Source organism: Geotrypetes seraphini, chromosome 1 (genome assembly GCF_902459505.1).
Source record: "Geotrypetes seraphini chromosome 1, aGeoSer1.1, whole genome shotgun sequence".
Classification (NCBI taxonomy): Eukaryota; Metazoa; Chordata; class Amphibia; order Gymnophiona; family Dermophiidae; genus Geotrypetes; species Geotrypetes seraphini.
This window is the reverse complement of record NC_047084.1, coordinates 87,481,050-87,499,627: the sequence shown is the minus strand read 5'-3', so window position 1 is coordinate 87,499,627 and position 18,578 is coordinate 87,481,050. Positions and strand designations below refer to the sequence as shown.

At 40.4% G+C, this 18,578-nt stretch overlaps 1 protein-coding gene across 1 annotated transcript in view; it reads right to left on the bottom strand.

The window, feature by feature from the left end:
* Positions 1 to 228: 228 nt before the first annotated feature.
* ACAA2 (acetyl-CoA acyltransferase 2) overlaps positions 229 to 18,578 on the bottom strand; it is a 70,995-nt gene continuing 52,645 nt past the window's right edge. The window contains exons 9-10 of the mRNA XM_033934638.1: positions 15,328 to 15,482; positions 229 to 1,814 (exon numbers count right to left, since the gene is read on the bottom strand). Coding sequence (XP_033790529.1) covers positions 1,730 to 1,814; positions 15,328 to 15,482 — 240 coding nt within the window. The 3' untranslated portion in view covers positions 229 to 1,729. The remainder of the gene's footprint in view (positions 1,815 to 15,327; positions 15,483 to 18,578) is intronic.

The window sequence follows — 18,578 nt, the reverse complement described above, 5'->3', positions numbered from 1 at the left end:
CCTTCTGCCTGCAAATGGGTACTGAGGCAGTATGATGAGGAGCTTGGAGTGCCACTGGGACTGGGGCTACAGTGTCAGGCACTTAGATGTGACACAGTCACCGAGGGCCACATAAACCGCCAGGCAGGCTGGATATGGCCCCCAGGCCTTGTGTTTGACATGTGTGTTCTAGAACCTTCCTCTACCACAGGGTCATGATGCACTTCCAGCAGGTTCAATAAGCAACAGTTGAGTTCTAATTTCTTTATCAATTCTAATACAAGCAAAACAAGTTGTCAGGTTGAACACTGAAAACAGAGGAAATGACAATTTTTAAAGGTACTCAAGATACTTCCTTAATACTGACATTTTAAATTTTCAATCTTCAACAAAATAATCCAGGCTAAAAAAAAATTACACAAGTGAATGTGAGCGTAAACAGGACAGGTAATGGGATGTCTATACTCCAGCATTACCCCTCATCAAAGGCTCCACTTACAAAGTCACGTTAGCAGTTCTCATGTGGCAAATGTGATGAAGCCCAAAGGAATTGAATGGGCTTCGTTGCATTTGCGGTACGGCTTTGTAAAAGGAAACCCAAGTTTTTCTACCATCATTCAAATATTTATTTATCAATTCAGGTCTACTGCCATTCATTTTGTGCTGTACACCAAAAGGTTGGAAGAGCCAGACAAGGTGTCCTGAAGTATACACGTTAGAAAGCAGTAAGATGGAGGCACACGTGTTTAACAGTATTAAGCCATTTTAAGGTGTCTGGTGCCACATTTCAAAAACGAACGACAAATTATACTTAATTAGCATCAAAAAACCATTTTACTGCTAAAGACATAATTTCTACCATACCTTTAAACTTTTCCTCTCAAATTCCTATCAATGCTCCCCCTTTCCCACCCCACTGGAAGAAGCCATGATTACTGTAATGTCTCAAGATGGGATCAGATTGGTTCCCGCAATATTGGTATAGCCTATACCAGCAGCAGCACAAGACTTCACAATCACTACATTTGATTGGTTCCCAAAAGATATGCTGTCACAAACATTCTCACACACACCAATAAGATTGCATTCACTGTGAGGTCATTTGTGAATCATGGTTTCTCCCAGGAGTTCATAACTGCAAGGGGAGATCTTGAAAGGAGTAAACAAAAACAAAATATAGAATTTGCACGAAATCCTTTTATCTAAACAGGGGAGACCATCATCACAGATCAAAGTATGTTTCAGAAATATTTAACTACCATAGGGTACAGGCTTTGTTGGGTTTTTAAGGCATTTTGGGTGGTATGGAGCATTTCTATTGCAATGCTAACTTTGGTGTGTGTTTGGAATCACTACAGATGTATATTAGTAATTAATATAAAAAAGATCACAAGATCAGGAAGCACCAGAATTTCAAATGTGAATCCTATTACAGAAGATCATTTCAAAATGCATTATATTACTGGGGGTGGGGAAGGAATAAAGTTAGTAGAGGTTTTCAGAAGAGAAAGAGGTTGAGTTAAAAAAAAAAAAGTTTCACATTTCTTTTCAGCAGAAAGCCACACACTATGGCTTTTGAATGAGCATTCTGTTCTACCACTGGCTGCTACACAGTAACTTGCCCCCAGAAGAACTTGTGGCATTAAAAAATACATTTTGTTTGCTATAGATGGACGTGTGTTCTGGAGGCCGATTCCTGGAATCTGACAGCTTCTTGATGACAGCGTTAGCATAGTCTTCATTCCAGTCCTCATGCCATATTTTCAATGAGGATTGCAATGCCTTGGCCACCACCAATGCAAGCAGATCCTATGGCGTATTTGCCACCACGACGTCTACAAACATAAGACAAAATAGACTTTATTAATTTCCTTTAATTAGCCCAAGCATGTGAAACTGAAAATAGTTGCATGCAAGTTTCTAAACGTATTGAAACGTACAACCTTTCTCCCCTTAGATACTCTCTGCCATTATACCAAGTATAGGGATATATTGGGAATATAAAGGATTTTATATATGTAACAAGTCTTCATAAAATAAAATTACACCCCACCCCGGGTAAACACATGGAAGTATACACAGAGAAAAGACAGCAAGAAGGGGCGTGGCTTGGAAGCGCTAGGAATGGACGCGTGAATGTGAGGCTCCTTACCCAAAGGCAAAATATTTCGGTTTACAAGCAATATTTCCTTGAAAATCTAATCAATACTTGCTTATTATGGCTACTAAGCAAATTAATATGGACACAGCGTCTTTGGTTAGAGGAAAATCGAAACGGCAGAAACATGATCCGCTGACGCCCTCAAAAATTCCTCTGCCCAGGGAAGCCGACAGTACAGAGCTCCTGTAGGAAATGCGTTGTATCAAACTCCTGCAGGGAAATTCAGAAAAGTTAGCTGCAGTGCGAGAAGAAGTGGCTAACTTAGCAAAGCAAATTGAAGTAGCAAACACCCGATTGGAAAAACTTGAGGGTCGGGTGGAAAGAGCGGAGACAGCCATGAATCAATGCCAGAAAAATCATATGTTCACGCAAACCCTATCGAAGCAGCTGGAGGATTTTGAAAATAGGGCACGTAGGAAAAACATGAGAATTTTGGGCCTTCCAGAGGGGAATGATGTGGTGCCAATTTTAGAAAAATTTATACCAAATTTGATCCCTCTGACTCAAAGTATCCGTTGGAATTTGAAAGAGCACATAGGATTCCAACGAAGAGGTCCAACGGTTTCTCTGATCCTAGGCCATTAATCTTACATCTTCTGCGGTTCCAACAAGTTATGGAAATTTTGCAGTTTGCCAAGGTCAACAAGTTTACGAAAACAATTCCTGCAGCTAAGACCCCAGTTAAAACAGCTGGGCACACAATACGGCTCTTCTATCCTGCACTAATGCGGGTCATGTATCTGAATAAAACCACCCAGTATGAGGATCCTGAAAAACTAAAGGAATATATTTCACAGCAATAGAAACCGATGAATTAAACTGAGAAAGAGATTGAATGATAGTATGAAAATAAGGTACTGTAAATTGTTTTACTTAGATCCATTTTGAATTCCTGCCATGTGACTTTCCTATTACAACCGTTACTACAGCTGACCGTTGAAGTGTTTATGGCTTCTCCGATTGTGAAGAATGATCAACGAGGTGAATATATGAAAGATTTATTTCACAATAACAGACTGTTACAAGAAAAAAATAATTTTGTAAGGAAAGGGGGGGGGGGGGGGGGGAAGAAAGCCAAGTTGAAATTGTGGGGGAGATAAGGACTCTGCTGGTATAGAGTGATAGCAACAAAAGAGAAAAAAAGATATGGGGGAAAAATAAACAAGTGCTATCAGATTTATTCCTATTTACTGAAGGACTGTGCTGCTATAATTCTAAAAAGGTTTGAATTTTACCCAAGTTTTAGATACAGCATGGCACACAGAGCTGTGGGTTATGTTTCTGGGTTATGGCATGGCATGGAATAAACAGTCGTCATGTTCGAGCATTTTCTATGGATAGAATAATGAATGGTAGGCCTCACTTGCCTTTCTACGGTACAATCACCCCCTTGGTGACTGTGGAGGAGGTGCACACAAAACTTTTGCCGACTCCCTTGACAACTGTATAACAGGTTTGCATCTCTCTCTAGTTTGAAGAGTGAGACTGGGAATTATTTTGGAGGGAGATCAATGTTTGTGCAGCAGGATGGAGCAGGGGAGAGACATCTTGAATATAATATCTGCTTTGAGTTTTACCCTGGATTGGTGGTTCATGGTCACATCTACATCTATCTATCTATCTATAATTTATGCTCTTTGGTCTCAGCAACTGTTTAAGTTCAGAGAAGTCACATGACTAATTGTTCTTGTTCTTTTTCTGTAATGCGAGCTTTTACGATACAGTTGTTATTACAATTCTTTTTTGTATTCTATTCCTTTACATGTAGATTGTATTTATCTGTATTTATTGTTTTCATCATTGTATTTCTATACATTAGCTAATGGTCTTGATGTATTTTCCATGGTATGGATTTTGGGTAGTAAATTAATTAATGCTATGAGCTTGATAACCATTTAAAATTAATTCTAATGTTGGTACTTAGTACTTAATTAACTTATATCATTAGCTAAGATCTATTGAACAGCACTTGCTGACGATTCCCTCTCTTAGAATAATTAATACTAGACGGCAATTGAATTTTTCTGTCACAGTCCCCCAAACTTGGAACTCACTTCCTATTCACTTGAGGGAAGAACACAAATTAGAAAAATTCAAAAGTAAACTAAAGAGCTTTCTTTTTAAAGACGCCTTTGAAAATTAGCCATTTAGTCTTCCAACCAATTTTACTTTTTCTCTCTAAGTTTATTGAAGTCATTTTTAACTTCACTTTCCTTATGTATCTCCCTTATATGTTTCTTTAACTTTCAAATAATTTGTAGTTCTTAGCCCTCTCTTCCCTTATGTTCTTAGTTTTGTTAAGTTTGTCAATAGTCTTGTTAGACCTGGTTTTTGTTTTTTTTTGTTACTCATTGTATTGTTCCCCATATTTTGTAATTTTATTATTATGTACATCGCTTAGAATTATGATTACCGGTAAGTGATTAATCAAATCTCTATTAAACTTGAAACTTGATATTTCAGAGATTTTTTTTCAAAAGGAAAAAAGGGGGAAAAGAGGGTTTTCTTTTTAGATTCTCGAGACTGATGTTTCAAGGGTTTTTTAGTTGCATTAGATGAATTGGCATTTTATCTTGGGAAGGGGAAAGTATATTGTAATACTATTTCAGAATATAGATTTCATATTTTATTTTTAAACTTATCAATTTTGTTTAAATTAATATTCATGATTGATAATATTTAATCTAGTATTTATTATATTTACATTATTTATTATATTTATATACATTGGCTAATATCAGATCATATTTAATATTAGGCTTTCAAGATCATATTTAATATTAGGCTTTCAAGATAAGTAGCTGATAGTGTGAGGAAATGTATAGTTTTGCCTAGTGGGAGCTTCTATTCACTAGTCTATATGGGTGTTTCCAAGTGGTCGTGTTATCTAATGGGGTGGGGGGGTGGGAGGGGGGTTGTTGTAAGGGGGTTTGATGTGTAGTGGCCTAAAGATGCTTTTGAGTTATTTTTTTATATGTATTGGCCTAAATGTGCTTTTGATTCATTTTCTATGGTCTCAGTTAGTTATATTTTTTCAATGATGTTAAAATTGTTTTCCTTATATGTCAACGGGCTCAATAATCCCATAAAGAGCAAAAAAAACTCTTAATTTTTTAAAACAACAAGAAGCAGACATTTTTTTTTACAAGAGACTCACTTATCTGCTATCGAATTGGTGAAGTTGAAGGAGGGGGGGGGGGTTCAAGAGTTTTTGCTCCTGCTGTTGGAAAGAAGGCTGGGGTGGCTATCCTAGTACATAAAAAATGCCCAGTTACAGTTAGTGCAATCAACACAGACCCCTTGGGAAGATGGATTCAAGTTGACGTGAGCTACGGAAAAGATACTCTGAAGCTTTTCAATGTCTATGCCCCTAATTTAAATCAGGCTGAATTTTTCAAAACTCTTCAATAATAATAACAATTTATATACCGGAGGACTGTGAAGTTCTATGCGGTTTACAATGATTAAAGATGTTACAGATTGAGTGGAATAAACAAAATTCAGACTTAGTGATTAAAAGTTCTAAAGATCATTTGTTGAAGACTAAGATTGTATAGATTGGTTTCCTAAGTATTTCAGGAACAGATGTGTTTTTAGGCGTTTCCTGAATTCCCTATATGTAATGGGCACGAGTTGTTCCAGGTCTTTACTCCGTAATGCTGCTTGATGTGAGAAAAGATGTTGGTGATGAAGTGATTGAGTTATGTAGGACAAATTTGCAAAAGTCCTCTCTAGCTTTTGGCCAGCTTTTCGGCAGAATATAGAATATACAAGAAAGGGAATCTTCTAGTTCCTTATTGCTAATTTTACAGGCTAATATTTCTAATTGATTGGTCATTTTGGAATCCAATAGTTCAACTACAAATCCTTCCTTAGCAACAATTGCTATTCCTCCCCCCCTCTTCTTCCATCACGATTTAGCATGTGAATTTTAAAATTATCTGGTAGTTGATTCTGCCACTGGCTACTTCTAGTTTAATAGTAGCGGGGGAATTTAATGCTGTCATGGATCCATTGTTTAAACATCCGAGAAAGTTGATTAAGTCAATGGGGTTGGATAATTTAGTACAATCTTGTGGCTTAAGATATCTAGCAGATTCTCTATTTTAATGCTCAGGAATTTTCATTTTGCTCCCATGTACATAAATCATTTTCAAGAATAGATTATATTTTTATTTCAGATTCAATGATTTGACAGGTGAAAAAAGTCAGCATAGATCCAATTATTTTATCAGATCATGCTGGAGTTTGGATTGAATTTAAAATGATTGAAATTAACTGTAATAGACCTGTGTGGAGATTCAATAATACATTGCTTGCAGATTCAAATTTTATTGAAGAATTTCATCTGAAAATGAATGAATATTTTCAACTTAATACCTCAGAGGAAATCTCTTTGGAAACATTATGGGATGCTTTCAAAGCTACTATGCGAGGGCAAATTATTTCATATTCAGCACACATCAAGAAAAAACTTAAAATGGAATTTTCTGGAACAAAGTATAAAGGATTTGGAGTCACAATTGGCCTTGAGATGGGAACAAACTACTTTACAAGCCCTTTTGAAAGCTAAATATAAGTACAATGAGATTTCCTCACAACTGGCTAGGAAAGATTTGTTTTCTCAACAAGCTCTGTATTATGGAAACTTGAATAAAGTAGGAAGATTACTGGCTAATTATCTAAAAGCAAAAAAAAAAAAAGAAAAGTAAAGATTGTTGCTATTACAGATGAGAAGGGGGAAACTCATTCTCAAATCGGAAATATTTAAAAAAGCTTTATATTCTTCTGAGCTTTATTCAAATAAAGAACTTGAAGGTTTAGAGTTTTTAAAGTTAATTAAGGGACCAAAAGTTCCCGAGCATATATAAGTAGAACTCTTGAGGCACCTATATTAATGAAAGAACTTCAAACAACATTAGAGTTGGATCCGTTCCAGGTGGTGATGGTTTCACTGTAGAGTTTAATAAATCATTCTAAATTACCCTTTACCTCATCTTTTACATTTATATCAGACTCAACTAACTAAAGGTTATATTATAATAATAATAACTTTATTCTTCTATACCGCCACAGTCAAAAGACTTCTAGGCGGTTTACATTGAAGAAGGCTGGACAATCAGCGAATTACAGAATGCAAGAGTGGGGGTACAGCTTATTACATAAGAAATAGATAAAAGGACAGCATTTTACACCGAGATTGACAGAGGGAAAATATAATTTAATAAAAGGTGAGGTTTCAGTTTAGCAGATGAATTTGTCAAAAAGTGCGGTTTTAATTGCTTTCTGGAATGCGTCGTAAGGTACTATGGCAGAACCTTTAACTATTGCTTTGCCAAAGCCAAATAAAGAGCCTACGTTGGTTTCAAATTACAGGCCTATTTCTTTGATTAATGTAGATGGAAAACTTCTGGCCAAGTTATTGATTTTACGCTTGGCCAAGGCTCTCCCTTATATTATAGGTTTGCACCAAACGGGGTTCGTTGAACAAAGACATTCTTCAAACACCACCATATTGGCTTTTCATATATTAAATTTAACAAAAGCCATGGAAGATCCGGCCTTCTCGGTATCCTTGGATGCAGAGAAGGCCTTTGATAGGGTGGAATGGACCTTTATGTATCAAGCAATGGATTGGTTTAGTATTGGTTCCAGATTTGTACAAATGATTCAAACCTTACATAGTTCCCCTTCTGCCAGATTATATATTAATAATACTTTTTCAGAACGTTTTCGTCTGGAGAGGGGAGTTAGACAAGGGTGTCCATTATCTCCTTTGCTTTTTAACATTGTATTGGAAACCTTGCTATTGGCCATTCAACAGGTAACGCAGATACAGGGTATTCCTTATGCAGGTCGGGAATAAAAAGTCTCTGTGTATGTAGATGATATTTTGCTTCATTTGCTTCTATCCTGCATTTACTGGATTTGATTGACTGATTTGGTAAAATTTTCTGGCTATGAAATAAATTGGAGTAATCTGAGGTTCTTCCACTAAATTGGAGGTTCTTCCACTAAATGTACATTGTCCAAAAGGATTATTTGACCCATTCCCTTTTCTATGGAAAGAAGAGGGTATAAAATATTTAGGTATTTGGATACAAAAAACGTTGGAAGAGACAATGAAAGTAAATGAAAAATCTTTATTGCTGAAGGTTATAGAAATGTGTGAGCAATGGAATCCTTTTCATTTGTCTTTGTGGGGGAGAGTTCAAACAGTTAAGATGATGATTTTGCCTGTGGTTTGCTACCAAATGGGTATGCTACCAGTATATATTCAGGGGTCCTTTTACAAGAAATTAAATAGTATTCTTACTAAATTTATTTGGCTGGGTAAAACTGCGAGAACTGCTTTAGTATCTCTACAAAAAACAACTGCGGCAGGGGGGGGGGTTTAAATTTTCCCAATTTCTATAGGTACCATCAGGCCTATATACTGCATCAGGGTATGTATTGGATCTTTCCTGAGCTCATGGACAATCTCCCTGATTGGTTGTACTTAGAGTGGCAACTTATGTCCCCATTACGGCTGTCTCATGTGTTGAGCATCAAGTTACCTAGTTATGTTAAGGACAATTTATAGTATTTAAGGACAATGAAATTTATTAACAATTTGACAGAAATTCTAGTAGAGAAATCCATGTGTCAATCCTTATTGCTAAACTCCAAGATTCAAATTGGTGAATCTAAGATCGCCTGGGAAGCACTGGATGCAGGCAGGCATACGCACACTAGATGATGTTATATCAAATAGGAAAATGCTTGAATTTTCACGACGGCAACAATCTTTTGGTGTTTCAAAGTCTCAAATTTATAAGTGGTTGCAGTTGCAGCAAGCCATTGAGAAGGGGTTCCCTGATTGGCAAAATTTCAAAAGTCAGTATAGCTTGCAGGTCTTATGCTTCCAGACAGATTTCCTGGGGCATCAGGCTGCCCAGTGGTATAAATTAATATCTGGTTATATGAATAAGAAACCAAAAACTAGTCTTAGAGACATTTGGAGCATTGAGATAAAGCAGCAAATTTCTGCGTCTCAATGGCCACAAATTTGAACTTGGAGGATTAGATGTACGACGTCAGCATCTATGAGACAAACATGGGTTTTTTTTTGTTACATAGAAGTTTCTGTACCCCAGTTCGTTTACAAAACTTAGATAGTTTTAAATCTAATAGATGCTGGCACTGACCGCAATGCGCAACGGCGGCGGCGAAAAGGCGAACAGAATGCTAGGAATGATAAAGAAGGGGATCATGAACAGATCGGAGAAGATTATCATGCCGCTGTACCGGGCCATGGTGCACCCTCACCTGGAGTATTTCGTCCAGCACTGGTCGCCGTACATGAAGAAGGACACGGTACTACTTGAAAGGTCCAAAGAGCGACTAAAATGGTTAAGGGGCTGGAGGAGTTGCTGTACAGTGAGAGATTAGAGAAACTGGGCCTCTTCTCTCTCGAAAAGAGGAGATTGAGAGGGGACACGATCAAAACATTCAAAATACTGAAGGAAATAGACTTAGTAGATAAAGACAGGTTGTTCACCCTCTCCAAGATAGGGAGAACGAGAGGGCACTCTCTAAAATTGAAAAGGGACAGATTCCGTACGAACATAAGGAAGTTCTTCTTTACCCAGAGAGTGGTAGAAAACTGTAACGCTCTCCCGGAGTCTGTTGTAGGGGAAAACACCCTCCAGGGATTCAAAACAAAGTTGGACAAGTTCCTGCTCAACTGGAAAGTACACAGATGAGGCTGGGCTCATTTAGAGCACTAGTCTTTGACCTAGGGGCCGCTGCGTGAGCTGATTGCTGGGCACAATGGACCACTGGTCTGACCCAGCAGCGGTAATTCTTATGTTCTTATTTTCTGTCATCTCGATATAGGGACACTGGATCACCTGTTGTTCTTTTGTCCTTTGATACTCCCTCCCTCTCAAGTCCCAGCACGTCCTTCTCCCTCCCTCCCTTCTGTGCCGCGGGTGTTTAGCTCCTTGCTGGCTCCCTCCTCAGTCTTGCTGCAGTGTTCACTCAAAGCTGTGGGCAGCGGCTCCTACACACCTCCCGCGGCTGATCTGGAAGCCTTCTCTCTGATGTTGCGACGTCAGAGGGAACGGTTCCGGTCAGCCACTACCCGCCACTTTGAGCGAACACTGCAAGACGGAGGAGAGAGCTGGCAAGAAGCTAAACACCCAGGCGGCAGAGGAAAATGCCGCATCGCCCTCAAGTGGGGCCGCGGGTTGGACACCCCTATAGAGAGAGGAAATTGTGGCGGCAGGGATCAGATACCTAACAACCTGTCAGTTGCGCTGATGCCGGGGGAGGGGCCCTGTGTTGTTGTCAATGCTGGGTGGGGGAGGGCCCATTGCCGTTGCCAAAAAAAAATTGGAAAGCTGAGTCAGTCAATATGCTCTCCTTCAGTGGGCCCCCCTGACAGTTTTGGGCTCTAGGCATATGCCTGAGCCTATCCGTTAATCCGGCCCTGCCTCTTCCTATGTACCCTAGCATCCTTCTAGCTTTCACCATCACCTTTTCAAGTTTCAAGTTTCAAGTTTATTAAATTGTTTGATTTAACGCTTTTCCAATTTCAAAGCGTTTTACAAAATTAAAAACAGAGTTTAAAAAACAAAACTAACTTATACATAATGTTATACTACACAAACTAGGGTAACATCTTTGGACAAAAGAAAACTGGAAACAGTGGGAAAATAGGGACGAAATACAATTTTTGTTTAAAGAGAACATATAAGGAAAACACATTAGGGAGGTAGGGATTATAGAAAGGCCTAAAAAATGTCATTATAGAAGTATAAAGGTATATATTTAAGGGAAAAGAAGTTAACTGATATTATTGCTCAGGAATTAACTAATAAAATTAAGAAAGAGAACTATCAGTTAAATGCTTCTTTAAAAAGAAGACATTTTAAGTTCTTTTTAAAAGTTTGCAAATCTTTTTCTAGTCTTAAATACAAAGGGAGAGAATTCCATAACATTGGGGCAGTAACAGAGAAAATTGAAGCACGGCGGGTTCCAATAATTTTCGGTGAAGGAACGTTAAGGGTAGATTGGGAGGCTGATCTGAGAACTCTGGATGAACTGTAAGGAATCAGGAGCCTATCTATAAAAGCAGGAGTATTGGTTTTTAATGTGTTATGAACTAGAAGAGCTAATTTATAATTAATCCTGTAAGATATAGGCAGCCAATGAGCATTTTGTAATAGAGGTGTGACATGATCAAACTTTTTGGAACCTGTAATAATCTTTATTGCAATGTTTTGGATGAGTTGAAGACGTCTTATATCCTTTTGGTAAGCCCCTTTTAATAGGGAGTTACAATAATCTAATTTTGCGATAACTAAGGAGTGAATTAATGTATTAAGGGAAAATGAATCGAGAAGTGGGGCAAGCGAACGGATCATCTTTAACCTGTAGAAACAATTTTTAACTAGAGCACTGATGTGTGCTTGGAAAGTGAGATTGTTGTCTATTAAGACTCCCAAAATTTTTGTGTTAGTTGTTTGATTGAGGGGCTTATTGTCAATTATTATTATTATTTTCAACTTGTTTAGTCATCACACAATCACATCCAAGTCCCACTCTTCTGTCGTGCACACAAGTTCTTCACCCCCCTAAACTGTTACCGTTCCTTTGGATTTCTACAGCCCAAATGCATTGACCTTGTACTTAGCATTAAATTTTGGTTGCCAAATTTCAGACATTCTTCAAGCTTTGCTAAGTCTTGGTTCATGTTATTCAGACCATCAGGGGTGTCTACTCTATTACAAATGGGCAAATCTTACCTAAGAGCCCTTCAGCAATATCGCTTATAAAAATGTTATAAAGAACAAGCCCAAGAACAGAACCTTGAGGCACACCACTAGTAACATCCCTTTCCTCAGAACGATCTCCATTAACCACTACACTCTGTCGTCTTCCATTCAACCAGTTCTTGACCCAGTCTGTCACTTTTGGAGCTCATCCCGAAGGCACTCAGTTTATTTATTAGATATCTGTGTGGAACACTGTCAAAGGATTTGCTAAAATCTAAATACATCTAGTGCACTCCCTCTATCCAATTCTCTGGTCACCTAGTCAAAGAAATTGATCAAATTTGTTTGACAAGGCCTACCTCTAGTGAATCCATGTTGCTTCTGGTCCCGTAATCCACAGGATTCCAGAAACTTCACCATTCCCTGTTTTAAAAGCATTTCCATTAATTTGCTTACCACAGAAGTCAGACTTACTGGCCTAATTCCCTACTTCTTCCTTACTACCTTTGTGTAGAGGGACCACATCCATCCTCCTCCAGTCCTCCGGTACCACTCACGATTCTAGAGAAGCATTGAAAAGGTCAGTCAGCGGAGCCACCGCAACTTCCCTAAGTTCCTTCAGCACCCTTGGATGTACACCATCCGGCCCCATTGCTTTGTCTACCTTTAATTTAGCTAGCTCCTCAGTAACACAACCCTCAGAAAATCCATCCCTATTTGCGTTTGTCTTCTGCAGTCCCACTTCCGGTGCTTCAGCCGTGAACACAGAACAGAAATATTTGTCAAGCAATTCAGCCTTTTCTTTATCAGCTTCTACATATTCCTCCCCTTCACTTTTGAGTCTCACAATGCCATTTTGCACTTCTTCCTATCACTGATCTATCCAAAAAAATGTCTCCCCATTTTACCGTGTCAGCTATTTTTTCTTTCATTTGTATCTTTGCTTTCCTGACTCGACCAGCCTCTTAACTTTTCCAAATATTTGTGCCTGTCTTCCTCTTTCTGCGATCTTTTGTAGTCTATGAAAGCTGACCTCTTATTCCTTACCTTCTTAGCTACTACTTTTTGAGAACCAAAGCGGCTTTCTTTTCCTCTTACTTTTACTTACTTGCTTCAAAAAAGGTTTGTCACCCTTACAATAACTGTTTTCAGTTTTGCCCACTGCAATTCTCCTCCCTTCCAGATGTTCCCAATGGGGCAGCCATTCACAGAGCGGCATGGGACAAGGCAAGAAGTGAAAAACTCGCACCTGCCTGCTTGCCGCTCTGCCGGAGAAAGGAGAGAATGGCAGAAGGCTGAAAGCTCCTGCCCTACAGTGCTGGACCTCCGGCGGAGTAAAGGTAAGGGGGATCCTACCTGCCTCCATGTGGGGGGCCCTGCCTGCCTGCCCCGACACTAGGCCTGCCTGCCTGCCTGTCTGTCTGTCTCACTAGGCCTGCCTTCCTGGCTGTCACTAGGCCGCTAGGCCTGCCTGCCTGCCACTAGGCCTTCCTGCCCTGTCCCCGTCTACCACTAGACCACAAGAGGGGGGACAGGGTACAGAGCCAGACAGGGAGGGGGACAGGATGCAGAGCCTGGCAAGGAGTATGGGGTTTGGTGCAGAGCCTGGCAGGGAGAATCTGGTTCAGAATGTTTTTTTTCTTGTTTTCCTCCTCTAAATCTTGGGTGCATCTTGTGGTCTGGTACGTCTTATGGAGTGAAAAATACGGTACATACACACATTGTATAAACTGCTTAGGCTGTACCCACAGAAAGGTGTATATCAAATCCATAACCCTTTATTCTTTTTGGACAGCAATGCACAGACAAGAAAAAAAAAGTGTGTGTGAAGACTTTTAAAAGGAACTAATCAGATCCTGGCATGATATTGTCAAAGGCACATCTACAAATCATTTTACTTGTTTTGAAGGGGAAAAAAATGAGTCATGTATTGAAACTTAGGACATACCATATTTCCCCATATATAGATCACACCCTATACATGTATTTTACAAACCCGTGTATGGGGCATGGTCTAGTTATATGGGGCGGCCTATATAAAAAATTTTAATCATCTCCCCCACCCCCGGTACCTTTTTCAGAGCCCCCTGGACGGCGGACAGCAAATCTCCAACGGTGCAGGGCAGCTGTGATCTTTTCGGCATGCTCTCACACCACTTGCTGAATGACTGACGTCAGTTCTCGCAAGTCCCACGAGAGCAGACATCTGCCATTCAGTGGGCGGTGCAGGGGCAGGCTGGATGCCGAAGAGAACGCGGCTGCCCTGCACCGCTGGAGATTCGCTGTCCGCTGTCCAAGGGGTTCCGAAAAAGGTACCAGGGGTGGGTGGGAGGGGGGGAAGATTTTAAAAGGCAGGGAAGGTACCGGAAGATAAGCCGTGGCTAATACCATGGGGCGTCTTATAAACATAGGCCTCCCTTTTCTGCGGCCTATACCTAGGTGGGGGCCTATGCAGAGGGGCAGCCTATATGCGGGGAGATATGGTACCACTCTCTAGGACAGTTTCTCAAACCTTTTTAGATCTGGCACACTAAACGGAGCAAATGCTTTTCACAGCACATAATTGAAATTATAAAATTGCAAAACAATCAAAAAATTAAAATTTGAGTTATTTATTTAAAGTTCTTTAAGCTATGCATGGGTGATTGTAATAACGGCAAAACTAAATTAAATAGAATAGAATTGCTAATCAATGCGTTGGATGTGCTTGTTTTTGAGTACAAATCAACTCAAAACGCGGCTCAATAGCTGACAAGCAAATATATATTTCATCATCCATCTACAGTTGTTCTCTTTTTTTTTTTTTTATTTAATTTCTACCAGAGCTGAAAATCCAAGTTTGCAAAGATCAGAAGATCCAATCGGTAACAAAGTCTTGATTGCTTTGTTGCTTGTTAGGATAACTACTGAATAAAAAATAAAATAATTTGCTGTTAGTTTTCAAGGACCAATCACATCAAAGAATGATATTTGTCTGGGGGTTGTATCCTTACGCACACATGATGCTCATAACATTGACAGACTCTTGCATATACAACATACATGCCATCTATTCTAGTGTATACATATGAAGGGAATTTTTAAAAATAAAATAAAATTATGGAATCTTTCATGGCACACCAAAAATCTCTTAGAGGCACACCACTACATGATGGCACAGTTTGAGAAACACTGTTCTAGGAGAACAGCAATATCACACTAAAAGGATCTTAAGTTAAGCTTACACCAATTTAAAACTGGTTCCATAAATAGATTTTTTTTTCTTACACCCTTCATTCGATAGAAGATTTCCCATTCCAAACAGTTGCTTAGGGACCTGATGAAGTGGAGGAGTGGCCTAGAGCAGAAACTGTCAATCCAGTCCTCAAGACACACCTAGTCAATCAAGTTTTCAGGAGAGGGCCTATGGAAACTTTCAACACACACCTTAGTTCATGCACAAGATGAGCTGTGATTCTTGATCCAGATGCTCCCAGGGGATGACCAAGGGCAATGGCTCCTCCGTTGACATTGGTCTTTTCAGGGTCTAGATCCAAAGCTTTTTCAACTGCCAGGTACTGGGGAGCAAAAGCTTCATTCACCTTAAGAAAAAACAAAACACAAAAACATCATTCAATCTAGCAATCATTTGCAGAAAAGTCAAACGAGATGACAATGCTGCGCAGATGTTCAGCCATTCTGATACATGTAATTAAATATAATGAAATGGTATTATGACAGCAATATCATTGTTGATTTAATGATTTCCTTTCATTACTTTGTAACTAATTGGCCTTTACGCTTGTCCCATAGTCCTGAATCCTGTTACTGTTTCTGCCTCTACCACTTCCGTTGGGAGCTGCTGTATACATCTACTGTCCCTTTCAGGAAGAAACATTACTTTTGAGTTCTATCCTATCAAACCCTCCCCCTCTCTTTCTGCTGGGTGATTGTAACCCAACATAGGGCCAAAAAAATTCTCATTTGGCTGTCTCTACAGTGTCTGCAGGGAGAGGAAGCGGGATAGTGACACTGGTCCAGGAAAACCAAGCCAACACTACAACTTGCAAGTCAACAAAGCAGAGGTGGGTGTGGGGACGGGGAGTTGGAAGTGGCCTGAAGCACAGGCACAAAGGGAAGGGAGTCCGGTGTCAGTACTGAAGTAAGAAATGGGGCCATGAAAAACATAAAAAAGCTAAAACAAGATTACACTAGTGAAAAGTTTGGAAAGCTATCTTCTAGGGCCTAACTAAATATTTAGGATCTTAAACATCATGTTACCATAACCTTTGGTACCATTTTGCCAGGCCTTTTCTGAAATGCCTCTATTTGCATCCTTTTGGAGATACAACCTCCAGAACCAGATAATACATTGGATGAGGTCTCATAGAAGCATCATCACTCCTTGCTCTATCTCTAACATATCCCACCATTCTTCTAGTTCAGGTCACTTCCTTTTCTCATTATTTTACAGATATGATTATTCCTTGATTACTGTCTTTTCTAACATTCAATGTGAACTGCTCCTGTATTTTACTGTAAACCTAAGCTGAACAGCATGAGACCAAGAAGGGCTTACACCATGTTATTCAAAAAAGCAAACAGAAAAAAAAAAGGTTTACCAAGTACCTCTGATTAGCCCCACTTGTATTCTTCAATTAAATTGCCATCACATTCATCTGTGTTAAGTTTCTTCTTCCCGATAAGCTCCACACCTTTAGGTACTATAACCTCCTAGTACAGGTGTGTCACAGTCCCTCCTCGAGGGCCGCAATCCAGTCGAGTTTTCAGGATTTCCCCAATGAATATGCATGAGATCTTTTAGCATACAACGAAAGCAGTGCATGCAAACAGATCTCATGCATATTCATTGGGGAAATCCTGAAAACATGACTGGATTGTGGCCCTTGAGGAAAGACCTCAACACCCCTGCCCTAATAGCCTCCTCTTTTTTGTTCTTCATGGAACTATAAATTCCTTTTCCTTTGGACTACACTCACAAAATCCAATTCCTTAAATTTATTATCATTTGTTAAATAAAACAAGAATTCCTAAAAAAAAAAAAAGTACACATTTCTATCTTATCTTATTCAAACGATACGAAATGATTAAAATGAAGAGGGGAAGTGAAGGGGGGGGGGAAGAGGACCAAACATGGTGTTTTCTTAAAAAGTCAAATCTTTAGGAGCACCCAGAAGATGGATCAAATCTTGTTACATGAAGGCAACTTATCTTCTTTCTTAGACAACTATTTTTGACATTTGATATTATATGGTCAAATTAGGAATTAAAATAGCATTTCAATGGCTTAGGACAATCCTTTCAACGCTCACTAAAGCTGATGACAGTTACCAATGTCTATTCTTACAATACAGATTCTCCCACATTCCATCCCTGTCTTTCAGTGATTTGTTTTTGGATTGTTCAGTCAGCTTGCTTGTTGTATAATAAAATGGTAGGCCGCACATGCGCACTAAAAAAAAACGTGTTCCCTGAGCTGTCGCGAAAATACGACTGCGCATGCGCGGCCCCGGCGGCGGCTTTCAAATAAAAAATAAAAAAAAAAATTACACAGCTGCGAGACAGGAGCTGCGGCGGCGGCGACTTTCAACGACAAAGAAGCTGCACTCGGGAAGTCGGGGCCTCCCCCGCCACGTACAACCCGCTCTCTCTCCTGCAGCTCAGGCACCATAGAAGCTGTGAAAACGTGCAACCCGGTCCCCGCGTCTGCCTACCCTTCCCCCCAACACAGCGCATTTGCCCCCCCCTCTCAGAGAGTCCTTTGCCGCTCACCACCCTTCCCTTGCCGCTGACCTGACTACCTACCCGGCGATTTAAGCAGCAGTCTTCACACGCTGCTTCAGGCACTTCTACTGCCCTGATTTGCTCTGCCGCGTCTCTGATGATGTCATCAGGGACGTGCCAGAGTAAATCAGGGCAGTAGAAGAACCCGAAGCAGCGTGTGAAGACTGCTGCACAGGCTGCTTGAATAGGAGCAGGAAGAGGTGATGATGGACAGGGGGGGGGAAATGAAGGGAGGCCTACTGCTGGACAGAGGGAGCAAGAAGAAGTGCTGATGGACAGGGGGGAGGTAAAACAAAGGGAGAAGGACTGCTGCTGGATAAGGGGAGCTTGAATGGGTGGTGGTGAACAGGGGGGAAAATAAAGGGAGGCCTATTGTTGGACAGGGGGAGCAGGAAGAGGGATGATGGACAGGGGGGGGGAAATGAAGGGAGGCCTACTGCTGGACAGAGGGAGCAAGAAGAAGTGCTGATGGACAGGGGGGAGGTAAAACAAAGGGAGAAGGACTGCTGCTGGATAAGGGGAGCTTGAATGGGTGGTGGTGAACAGGGGGGGAAAATAAAGGGAGGCCTAATGCTGGACAGGGGGAGCAGGAAGAGGTGCTGATGGACAGGGGGAAAAAATGAAGGGAGGCCTACTGCTGGACAGGGGGAGCAGGAAGAGATGCTGATGGACAGGGGGAAAAAATGAAGGGAGGCCTACTGCTGGACAGGGGGAGCAGGAAGAGATGCTGAGGGACAGGGGGGAAAAAATGAAGGGGAGGCCTAATGCTGGACAGGGGGAGCAGAAGAGATAGCTGATGGACGGGGGGGAGGTAAAACAAAGGGAGAAGGACTGCTGCTGGATAAGGGGAGCAGTGAAGGGGTGGTGGTGGACACAGGGGAGGTAAAAAAGAA